Genomic DNA, 12,573 nt, shown 5'->3' with positions numbered 1-12,573 from the left:
GCGGGTTATTTCTGCACCTCCTCTCTGSGAGTGACCACCCCAAAGCTGGTTTTTGCTGAGCAGAGCTGGCGAGTTTATTTTACTGCACCTCTCACCTACAGCGTATGAGGTGCGTTATCACACACAGCTCTCCTGTGCACTCAATTACCTTGAAGAGCTGAGCCCAAAACGAGCCTTGGTTATCATCCTCGTTGGTACTTGTGTTTGTTCAAAACCTGTGGCTTAAACACATCAATCTCATCGAAGTGACTTAAGTACTGCCAGGARTCCAACAGCTACAGATTCTGAAAGTGGGTGCTGCAGTGCTGACCTCTGGTTCAAAATAACCTGCTCCAGATCCTCAAGTGCATTATTTCAAAAGACTTGGGGCTACATTTGCAAGGAGCATACAGTTCTACTACTGAATCAAATCCTTAACTTGGATTTGGAAGGAATGCTTAATTTCAGCTAATACATTAGCCATTTTCCCCAGCTAGCACTGAAACATTTGACTGTATAATGYGTGCAGACTACATTCCCATCTCAAAAACAGGAGACAAGGGAAAACCAGGATACCAGGGAAAACTATCARCCAGAGCTTCACAAACAAACCCACCCAGTTACTTTTCCTGAAGGGTTCCCAGGTAATGTGCACATCCAATAAGAAAAATACTCAACTGAATGCAAAGTACTTCTTTTCAGTTACTTGAAATTCAACTTCACTGTACTTTTAATTGCAAGAAACTTGCTGATAGACAGCCAAGCATACACAATCTGTTTTTTTAYCACTGTCACATTTTCCAAGTCCCACTAATAAATCTGATCTCAACAAAACCAGTTATGGGAAGAGCAACTAGCAAATGTGTGTTCAGCAATTAAGAAGAGAAAGCAATTCCAAGTAAAAACCATGGAGATAACTGACTTCACGAGGAAAAATTTTATTCAACTATTGCCATATCAGTACAATAAAGCAGCCCTTACATGTAGCCACTCAGAAAGGACAGTACAAAACATTAACATAATGTAATAGATCAATTTTCTTTCAGGCATTTTCAAAGGACATATCAGACCCCCACAGAATCTTCTGCTCTGGTGTGCAAGAAAAAAGCTGGAAAGGAATAAAGCAAGCAGCCAAAATTCTCTTCCCATCTGACAACATACCTCTGCTGTTGAGAGCCTCTTGACAGTGAAGGAGACACAATGCAGTGCTGAAGAGCTAAGATATTACCATTTCTGCAGTAATGAAGCCAGTAACTACCAGTTTCAGACGGTGAGTTCCTATTGCACACGTTTKCAAAAAGGAAAAGGAAAGGAAGAAGACAGGCCCAACTGTGCCCTCAAATGCTCAGAAAGAATGTTCTGCACACAGCCTGCACGGTCCTTGGACAAGCAGGTGTTGGAACTGCTGAGCAACCACAGAGCCCTCATTTACTGGGAAGCAAAGTAAGCCTTCAAGCGTCCCTTACTTGATCTGAGCAGGTCAAACTCTCTGTCCAGCAGCTCCTCCTCTGTCAGCTTGGAAAAATTGTCCTCTCCAAACGGGTTCCAACCTGACATGTCGGGTGGGTTACTGATATTCTGCTTGGGGTAATTGGCAATCGCTTCAGCATCAGCAATACCTGACCTGTGCAGGCGGTTCAGGGAAGCAAAAAAGACAAACATGACAGGATCAGTTATCAGGATCAAAATCTAAGATGTGCTTCATAATGCAAAGTACTACACACAAGCAACACGCATGCATTAACAGCTCATCCCAACAATTCTGAAGGCTAATTTAAGGGAAGTGTAGTAGGAACCTGTATCAATATATAACCTGGTTTCTAAAATTAATACAACTGTACAATTTTTTTAAATTTTTAAATCAGAAAGGAAGGGGTTTTTTACATTACATACACTGTTGCTCACAAGAACTCATGACAAAGCCATCCTTCATTASCATTTATTAGCAAAGGCAGTTCCAAGGGCCACTGCTGGGGTGTACATCATGTWACATACTCAGGTGACACCTCTGAGCACAGGGTTAGCAGCCCTAGCACAACAATGCCAACTACAACGCTGCTCTTAACAGGGTGTTTGAAATTCCCTTCAGATGCTCATAACCTCATTCAACATAGGCTACTGACCCTCCAAGCAATCAGTTCCAGGACTAAGTCCATGAACAAGAAATACTGGAAGACAGATCCTTTCAAAAATTGTACCAGGCTCATCTGTTAACAAACTGTCTCACTTTGCTCCCAAAATATCCTTTACCACTGAACACCCACTGTCCAACTGCTCTAAGTAATCTCTTACTATCAAAGCAAGTRATTTCTGAGGAAAGGATTTGACAGTGCTAACCACCATTAGCAATGTAAAGCACAAGTAACCCCGGGGCTCACCTGAGCCACAATTCTCACCTGTTTGTAGGGTAGGGAGGATCTGCCACTGTTCCACCATGCACTGAGAGCGACCGGGGGTAGGAGATTAAGGCTGGTGCAAAGTCTTGWGGAGAAGTGATATATTCAGGGGACTGCACGTGCTGTGCCCGCTGCTGAGCCAGCATCTGCTGCTGCAGGAGAGCCTGCTGGTACTGCTGCACCTGGGGAAATGAGAACTGTGTTACCAAAACACACACGGGGCTGCCTCCATCTCTTCTGCACTGCTCCTGCAGCCAAACACACCCCCCACCACAATCCAGATCACACAGGGCCAGAGAAACTGCTCCAAACCGTCAGTGAGATGCGTTTACTTTTCCAGTGTGTCACCACCTAGACTTATTAATTATTACAAACCAAATATATGCTACTGCAGCACTGCTAATTCCATTTTCATCACACTCTATTTTCAAATCTTAGTAAGATTTCAGGACAACTTCTCCTGATTTTTATAAAACCGTCAGCTCTCTTGCCTTTCAAGTAAGAGCTGGACACCACTGTCTTCTGTCACTTTGTCATGTACCATGTATTTGCTGCTGTGGCCAGTACTGGAAATCCCAACCAAGTATGCTTCAAATGAGCACAGCCCTCCCTACAAAACTTGAGATAGAGCCCACCCTATAATTAATACATAAGGGCAACTCCAGACAATCCAAACTAGGTTGTGAAATCTTAACTTCCCACCAAGTATCATTTTAGATGTCAAACTGCTCACTATTTACGGTGTCCACAGCTCATTACAACTACCCAGGCACTTCTCTCACTGCACCTACACAAGATTTACAAGCACAGGCCATATTTTCCGACTGCACYGTCTCTGTGACATACCATGGCAGGATACTGGGAGTGGGCAGGCTGCTGCTGGTACACAGACTGCAGCAACAGCTGCTGCTGGACCATCTGCTGGTGCACTGCTTGGTGATACTGCAAAGACAAAAAACAGCTTTCAAAAGTCACAATGCCCCCTCAGAAATAGATATTTTAATTAATCCTTCTTCTGAATATCACATCTAGGACTCCACAGCATTTTCAATTAAGATATCACAATCAAGAACCAGCTTGCAATGCAGTCAATGCATTTTAATAATTCTGTTTGGAAGCTCTTTCCTTTCCCCACTCCCCTTACAATTCTTAAAAAAAAAAAAAAAAGAAATCTGACCACATATTCAGCACTGGTGCACAAGAAGCGACTTAGAGCAAGCACATCATAATTACCTAGGTAACCCCTAACATTTAACCCGAGCTCCTTTGCACATAGGTAAAGCCTTTAGTTAAGTCACACAATGGTGATGCAAAGCAAGCTGGAATTCAGCAAAAATAACACAGCACAAAGCAAGCAACTTTCCATGATACATATTACAGGGCCTATGAAGGGACAATGCACAGTAAGAAGAGGCAGGAACTCTTTAAGCTGGGAAAACAGGCAGCAAGAGCAGAAGTGTTGAACTGGCACGACTCCAAGTGTTATTAACACACAAAGTGTCTCAGACACTTGTCTGACGGGTTGGACTGTACCTGCTGGATGTAGGTGTCCTGCACGGCGGGCTGCTGCTGCTGCTGCTGCTGCTGCTGCTGCAAGTGGTGCAGCTGCTGCAGTCTCCAGTCTCCCTGCTGCAGCTGCTGCAGGACCCTGTGCTGCTGTGGGRTGCTCCCYTGGGCCTGGGACACATCTTGGCCGCTCCCCGGCCGCGTGGTTCCTGTGACAGACAACACTGCTGACATCCAGAGCCTCAGCTTCAGCCACAGCTCTCCCTGGCAGTTGGACAGGTCAAGGTGACACAGGCTGGGAGCTTCCCTTCCCAGGCTGACAGCCACCACAGCTGGTACACAACAAGTGCACTTCTTCAAAAGTAACTCCTGCAAATGAACCATTTCTACCTGCAAGATGCTGGAAGCTTCCTCTGGCATCGTAACAGCAAGCTGGGTTCCAGATTTCTGCTTTACTAACACTTAAGCTACACACTGCAGGATCTCAAACCCTTACATCAAAGCATACAGCTTTTGTCTGAATTCAAAACAGACATATTTTGAATTCTTTTTCCTAAGGAAACTATTAGCTCGCCCATCAAATTCCCTTAAACAGAACCTGATAAATTTTGCCATTCAATTGCTTTTGCAACCTATTAAGAAACAGTCACTACCATAAATTTCTCTATTGCACAATGTGTTCTATACTCTTAAGCACTGAGGAATGATCTGTTCCTTGTCATAACAGAAAAAGCTTTTCAAGCTGGATGTTATGTGGATTCCACCTAGTAAAAAGTGTTTAGATCTAGGACACAAACGCTCTCAGTGACCTTCTGATCCTTTTCCAATACCACCCCTGAAGCCACTCTTCAGCAGCAGACACATAACAGCATGAAGTGCAATAAACATCATAAACTATTTAACTGAGTATTTATCCGAGCTGTAACTCTTCCTGAATGACAGACAGAAACATGATTTTTCAAAAACCCATTTCATGCTACTGAGTTTTCCCCAAGTCCTCCTGCACCCACAGTGCCATGCATGACAGATTCACTACACATGAGAGAACTGACATGGTTCCAGCCTACAAATACCTCCAGCACATTGGTGCTGTCTCACGACTTCTTGAGGCACAGTGTTTTTCCTATTACAAAAACCTCAGTTTGTTACAGAACAGTTCTGTACTTTCTGTGAATCATTTGCAAGTCAAAACAAGGATAAACTTCTGTCTGCAGTGGGCAAGTTCATCCAAAAACCAGTGCTAAGCACAATGAAAAAACAGGTTCTCAATAATCTGTTTTCAGTTTTTGTCGCAATTCACATCTACAACTCACACATTTAAAGTCTTTCAGACATCATGATGAAGATTTGGTTTTTGGAATATAAAAAAATAACAGCAATAAAACCTGAGTTTTAAGCATTATCCGTAGTTGAACAACAASAAGAATGAAGGCTCAGTTACTTCTGTGTTTATTTTGGTCCATCCTTAGATGTTAATTTACCTTTTTGCCCACGATTACCAAATTCCCCAGGAACTTGTACTTTGACAGGAGTTGCTGAGCTCTGGATTGCCAGCACACTGGAAGGGGCAGTGCTTGAATTGGCCTTTGGTCTTTGTCGTGGTGCAATTGAGGTTTCTGTTGGTCCAACAGCATCTGTTATCCTGAAAGGACAAATTTTCCCATAGAAGATATTGATGAAAAACCAACTATTTCTATTCAAATTACACACAGTACATCTCTTAATAGCTCAGTCATGTCTTAATTATGTGCTACTCTACTTCTGCACTGCACRTAAGTAACTTAAAATTCGCTTCCTAAAGCTCCAGTCCTGTGCTTGAGTCCAAAATCTGTAACTAGAAACTTGATTACTGGTAATATGTGCAAGAAATAAGAGAAAGGATATCTTATGTGTTATGTCAAGTAATTTCTACTTATACTAATTCCTTATGTTTTTGTTTCTATTTTTTGTAAACAGAGCTGATAGTTATAGCCAAATATAAAAGTATCTGAGCCACTAAAAGAATCTGCTTGCTGGTAGATTCAAACCCAAACACTTCCAACAAGGAATGAAAGAGTAAAGGATTCATCCAGCATCAGCATTAACACACTATATCACAGCAGAAACGAAAAGCATAAACAGGAATTACCAAGGTCTTGTGTTTGTTTCTACTAACAAAGACAGTTACTTTCCCAAAGACAGGGAAAAATAATCCATAAAAACTGGAATTTCTCAGAAACAAATAAAACCCATTTACCTTCAAAACATCAGGCTCTCARTTTCTCTGCCTGGATTCTCAATATAATGAAAAAAGCAAAGGAGTGGAATCCAAACAGATACCTGAAGCTCTTAGAAATGCAGTTTATCTAATGACTACTACTGAGGTAATATTTCACTTATTAACAAGAATATTAAAACAGGCTTTAAACAAACATGTAGCTTAACAACATTAGGAGGAAGAAAATGCAAGTCACATCTTTTTCTCACCTTGCTTTTATTTGGCTTTTTCTAGCAGCYGCCTCACTAGCTGTCATGGGTTCAGGAAGAGTTGAAGGGACAGGAGAATTCTTGGGAAAAATAAATTGGAATAAATTAAAAAACCAAAATCCTGAAAGAAAAAAATTCAGTACATATTGAAGAGGAACACTTGGGTTCAAGACCTCCACACTACAAGGCTTCAAGCAGAACTCACAGCTGTATATGAAAAAGGTGTTAACTTAACAGTATCTCTATATCCTCTCAGTCTGTTGCAGAAGTGAAGCAGAACCTGACTGGTCTGACTCTTTTGTCAACTACCTCACTTCATTTACATGAGCACAACACATTCTCCAAGTATTTTTGTGTGACTGCACAGACTTACTTTAGCCTCACACTTAAGAACTGTATCAAAGCCCAGTMTTTGGAGGAAATCGTTTTTACCCCACTGAGCTCTTCCACCAGAACACAATTCCAGARAACCATGCAGCACCAAAGCTTCAAYAGGCTTTTATATCTTRCCCCMACCTCAATCCCATTGCTGAATGAATCCCACATCRCCTAGACTATGTTTTACAAGGAATATGGCACTTTGGGGCAAAGGAGGAAACCCATCATCTCTAATGACAAACGCACGCACTGAATGCAAATTAAACCTGGCCACAAATAAYAGAGACAATTAATGATCAAATATTTCCAGATGTCCCAGTTTATTTTAGTCTGTGYTTCCAAAAGGCAACACTCCAATTTACTGAGCACCTCCTTCTACAATGATAAAGGAAAAATGGAATTCAAAGGGATCCCAGAGTTCACTTCTCTGCCTCTGAGGACAGATCACTTGATTGATACCTGCTGCAAACTCAATTTTGAGATGGATTTTTCCTGAAACTTCACTTGAGAACCACTTTGTAATACTCAATATCAGCTAAGTGTCCCCAAATCCCATTACACAGTAATTCCACGTGAAGCAAGTGATCTTGGAGAGCAAGCTCAGACCCCCATGGAAAGCAAGGGTAAAATCAGAGGCTGGCCCAAGTACTGCTCTGTTTGCTCTCCAGCTCTCTGAGTACTTCCAGTGGACTAACACAATTGCTAAGGATGATTGAGACAAGGCTTTATCCAGAGCAAACATACACGCTCTTGACACTACACTTACAACACTAAGCCTGCTACTGTCAACAAGGGTAATATCTGCATATTTCATATAGATTGTATGAAGATTCCAATGGCTAAAATCCTAAGCCAGGAAATGGTGCAGTATCAATATAGTTCATRAAACTACCCCCTCAAAATTAAGAGCATGTTTTGTGTACAGAGAGCTCATACTGTGTGTACACATGCTCTCTGTTTTACAGGCAGAAAGCAGGCATGGGACAGAACTGATCACTCAGCTCATGTGACAGACTTCTCAATACCACCTATATAACACACTGAAAATACTGAAGGAATTCAACAGTACTTACATTAATATTAGACACTGGACAATCCTTTTTGGCAATTTTAAAGGCAAAGTAAGATACTTGAAAGATATCAGGTCTCTGCTCTTGATCTGGTTCAAGCATATATCCTGCAAAAATTGATAAGACTTATCACTGCTATATCTCAAAAAGCCTGTTGAGACAGCATGCTAYCACCAAGGAGAAATTCAGCAGCTCCACCAAATAAGCTTACCACCAAAACAGTCATCTGCACTCTTATCTTGGATTTGGGGGAATTTTATTTTAATACTTTTAAGTCAAGTAGTTTATAGGGTCAAAAACAACTGTAGAACATCTATGCTGCTTGATATCCTGACACTCAGCTTTGCAAAAGAGAGCTAAACCGAAGTAGGAATTAGAAACTGCAGAGAGAAACAACACAAAACCAACTCACAGCACCAGCATTTTCCAAGGTTAATAAAAAATTCAAYGTAGCTAAAAGGAGATTGACAGAACTAACTGCATCATGCTAACATTTATCACTCCTAGTCTGTATGTTTCATTGACCATGAACAATCCTGCATATAAAAAAAATAATTTCATGAATGAAAGGACTTTTCCCTGACAAGACGCACAATTCCTGGTGTTTCCTCTCAAACATTTGCTTCCCAAATTAAAAGGTTTGGTCTTTTTCCAAGAAATCAAAGTTACTTGATATTGTTTCCAATATAACACAATATACATAATCAGGCAATGTTGCCTAGATAACCAGAGAACCTAAATAAACAATAAAACACGCTTCCAGAAAAAGTCTAAGCCTCTAAAAATATGTTCTGCTATGAGGTAAATGAACAACCTACAAAAATATAACTTCTCACTTTTGATGAGCAAAGTGAACTACACTCGCACAGTGGCTCAGTAGTACAGCCAACCTTACACATAATTTTACAAAAATTTCTCAGTAAGTTGAAAATATATTTTTAAACAGATGCTAGAATTTTACACAAAGCCAGTATTTCATGTTCTGTACAGTTCACTGGAAGTTTAATTTTTAATAGATGTTACAAAATAACGAATTCCAACTCTCAGGGGCAGCACCATGACATGGAAGCAGAGTACTCACTGAAGTGACTCCTGCCACTTGATTCTGAAATGTTAATTCATGGAGGGAGTATACCCAGCTTGTTGCTCCCCACCCCTGGCCTTGTAAAAGAGCAGAGATGAAGCCACAGCCCCTGAAATACCTTTTATGATCAACTGCAGCTTTTTATGGCTTCCGCTCCAAGTGGAAAGAAGGGAAGTTTACATCAAGACATTCTGCCCCACCCACACATATTCCATGCCAGTATTGCTCATCCAGGCACAGCACTTCACTGAAATTTAAAATCTGCATTCATACATGGGAAAAGTGATTAAAACCCATACTCCTCTAAAAAAAAAAAGCACCGCTCAGACAGAGAACAGTACTGAAGTAATTTGAAAATTCATGTCGTTTTGTCAGTATTGGCAGAAGGCAAGTGCTTACCATCATAACTGCTGTTTCACAATTATGAATGTGCACTCAAAAAAGAGATTTGGATCTGGTATTGCCTATTACATAAAAGCATAAACTGTGCGGTCAACACATCCATAACTTAAAAGTTATATGAGCTCCTATTCAAACTTGTTGAATTTTTCATATTCTGTCCATCACATTCTTTCAAGTGAGCCTACTCTAAGTTGAAGACAAAGAAGATACTTATGATAAGTGTAAATATTAGCTCACATATCTATGTGCCTGGGTTACAGATGAATCACAAGCCTCTGAGTTGCTCCTTGTTCAAGGTTTTCCTTCATACACTTCATRCTTCCAAACTTTTGCTAGAGGTCATGTCTAACACTTGGGGTTGCACAAAATTTTCCACATTTTGTGCTGGTACAAATCATGGAACTACTATAAAATTGTCCCCAAGGCAATTAATGTCAGCACATGGATGTTGATATGCTAAACCTGCACTTCAAATTTATCTCAGCACTTCATCCAATTTGGATAGAAAACACTGTCAGCATCTGACACTTGAGAGCAAAAGGGAAATATGAATAAATGGAGSTACATAATAAACACAAGTACTCATTGCATTCCTCCTATTCCTTYGGGACTTGTGGACACCTAAGGAAAAAAAAAATCATCCTTCAGTCCCAGAGAAATCAAAAGGGTCTTGGAACTTCAGTAATGCTCTTGGGGAATTGAGAGGCCCAGCTGAACATGGTAGCTCTTCACACTGCTAGTGTTTAGCAGCACTTGCTGTGCTTTCTGGGCTTTGTGAGACACAAGACRTGTGCATGGCTGTGCACTTACTGATCAAGCAGTGAACGCTGTGSGAGTAGCGCGAGCTGTCCGGGATGGTGAAGCTTCCATCACAAATGGCTACTTGACTTTCTCCAAAGGGAAGGGAGAAGAAGCACAGTTTGTACAGCAAGCAGCCCAGTGCCTGTAAAAGACAAACACAGGAACTGAGAGGGGCTGAGAGCAAGCCTGTGACACAACAGGACACAACAAGGCAGCACCAACAAGACACTGCACCCTGGCTACGGCAGATGCTCACACGCTGTGGAGGAGATGCACTCTGGAACACTGCTGAGGGATCAAAAGCAGCTCTAACAACACGTGCTCTTCCACTGATGTCTGCAGCAGACCAAGTATAAAACCAGAGCATACCAACATCTGCATTCTCAGGGTCGTAACACCCAGAGATACTGCTTCTCTTTGCACTAAATTTCTGTTTATTTTCTCCTCTGCGTATCAGCCAATAAAACACACCTTTCTTGATCATGCTACCRACAGGTTTCCATGAGAAATCATTGGGGACTATCAAAGAAAAACTAGAGCCAACAAAAAAAGAAAAGTTCTAAACCATTTCCCCCCTTCCTTTAAATTAAAAAAAAAAATAGAACACAGCATTCATTTTACTTACAGGAAATCTAACCACCCAAGATCTCTCTACTGTTGTGTGTTCTGCCCAATGTATTTGATTTTCCATAATTAATTTTTCCCCCTCCCTAACCAATCCCACTTATCATACTACCTGATTTTTTGCTCACCCATATATCTGCCTTGGTAGTAATTGGCTTTCCTCCATACAGATTGATCATCTCAGGAGCTCTGTACGACAGCGTTGTGTACCTAGCAATACAAACCAGAGAGCACATAACTAAAACCCTTGCCTCAGAACTGAGAGGGTGTTTTCCCCATCCACTGTGCACACACCACTCACACAAGTTGCAGACATGTGCCTGCAATTGTCTTGCATGATCCAAGTCATTACTGCATTTGCAGCATCACAAATAACATCTGGCACAGCAATATCAACTATCATACACAAGAATAAGTCAGCTAAAATTTGCTTTGAGCATTGTTCCCCCAAAAGCACAGACTTTTGCCAATGACTGTGCRTAAGCAGCCAATCATCTGGGAGGGGTAACTGCACAGTCCTACAAGGGCTCTCCCTATAGAGCTAATCCTGAAACATATAGAATGCACATTTGAAAACACTAACAGTCCAAACAACTGCTAAACTGGTTGTTCAAGTACTTCAGAGCTGGAAAAAACCTGCATCGTGACTTAAAAACAAGCAGCCTGTATTTACCCCGCTGCAGCAGATAGCCYAGAGGGGCAGAACCAAAGTAATACATGTTAGATATGTTAGACACGTTTTCAAGAGTGTGTCTACAAAATGTTGAAATAATTTTCTGATCAGTGTYAGGAGAACAAATATGGACCACACTCTGTAAACGAGACTCTACATAAATCCAKTGCAATGCTTATTTACATCAGTTCTTGTTATCTTAGCAAGTATTTGCTTAGCAGTATTAAAACAGCACAAACTAAAAATATCCAACTCCTAAAATGGCCAGTGACCAAACATATATTTTTGAACAAATTAATTTCACACCAGCGTGTTTTTTTCCAACAGTTTTATATTTAAGAATCTGTTTTGGAAAAACACCTTTGAATAAATGGAAGAAATATTATCAAATAGTTCCAGTCTTTTATTACATTTATGACAAAATTAATTCAAGATCAGCCCTTAATTTCAATTCATTAGTGATACACACATACCACACTATTGTATGTGGAGTTTCCTGTCAGCACTATCATTGCCTATGACAGRTCACCTAAAAGTACACTTACTTTTTAATTTCTTCTTCAACCATGTTAACACCATCTTTTTGAGGGTTCAGGTATTTGTTAGTGGCACTGCCAAAATCACAGAGAACATAGTTCCCATTATCATTTAACAACAGATTCTCCACCTTGAAAGGAAATCAACATACAAGTAGGTTAATATAAGAGCATTAATTTCCAGGTTAAGTGTACATGTTCTCATACACAAACAGAAGTTTTCAGAAAAATCAACCGATAAACTTGGTTTTAGTGATAAATTATGTCCTATGGTTAATGTCTATTTATAGCTCCACCAACAGCAAGCTCCCAACTAGAAGTCTGGCTGAGGGAAACCTCTCCTATATCCTCAATCCTTTTCAAGCAGATCACTGATTTTAGCCTGGACTTCCTCATGGCAAAGTTCCTACCTTCAGATCCCGRTGRACTATAGGTGTTTTGCATTGATGCAACCGTGCAATAGCTTCACAGGTGTCACAGAATATTCTCATTATTTCTGCCTCGGTGAAGCCTGTCTGCAGACGCTGGTTCATCTGGTTCACAACCTGCCCAGCTAAAGTAACAGGAGAAATTTCTTTGAAGTAATTCCTATCAGGTACAGAAGACTTACTTACACGCATTAAGTCCAAATATGATGCAAGAAAGTTTTCCAGAGTTA

General features: G+C 40.8%; 1 protein-coding gene across 1 annotated transcript in view; it reads right to left on the bottom strand.

Moving 5' to 3' along the window:
* Positions 1–12,573, bottom strand: part of BMP2K (BMP2 inducible kinase) — a gene marked incomplete at its 5' end in the record, with an annotated part of 28,277 nt that overhangs the window by 14,290 nt on the left and 1,414 nt on the right. Inside the window, 11 exons of the mRNA XM_057382499.1 lie at positions 1,446–1,603; positions 2,376–2,557; positions 3,222–3,317; positions 3,909–4,090; positions 5,363–5,523; positions 6,348–6,427; positions 7,799–7,902; positions 10,092–10,224; positions 10,835–10,916; positions 11,925–12,046; positions 12,326–12,468. Coding sequence (XP_057238482.1) covers positions 1,446–1,603; positions 2,376–2,557; positions 3,222–3,317; positions 3,909–4,090; positions 5,363–5,523; positions 6,348–6,427; positions 7,799–7,902; positions 10,092–10,224; positions 10,835–10,916; positions 11,925–12,046; positions 12,326–12,468 — 1,443 coding nt within the window. The remainder of the gene's footprint in view (positions 1–1,445; positions 1,604–2,375; positions 2,558–3,221; positions 3,318–3,908; positions 4,091–5,362; positions 5,524–6,347; positions 6,428–7,798; positions 7,903–10,091; positions 10,225–10,834; positions 10,917–11,924; positions 12,047–12,325; positions 12,469–12,573) is intronic.

This window comes from Malurus melanocephalus, unplaced genomic scaffold, assembly GCF_030028575.1.
Source record: "Malurus melanocephalus ecotype Western Australia unplaced genomic scaffold, MMel_1.1 scaffold_571, whole genome shotgun sequence".
NCBI classification, from domain to species: Eukaryota; Metazoa; Chordata; class Aves; order Passeriformes; family Maluridae; genus Malurus; species Malurus melanocephalus.
This window is presented reverse-complemented; position numbering and strand designations above follow the sequence as displayed.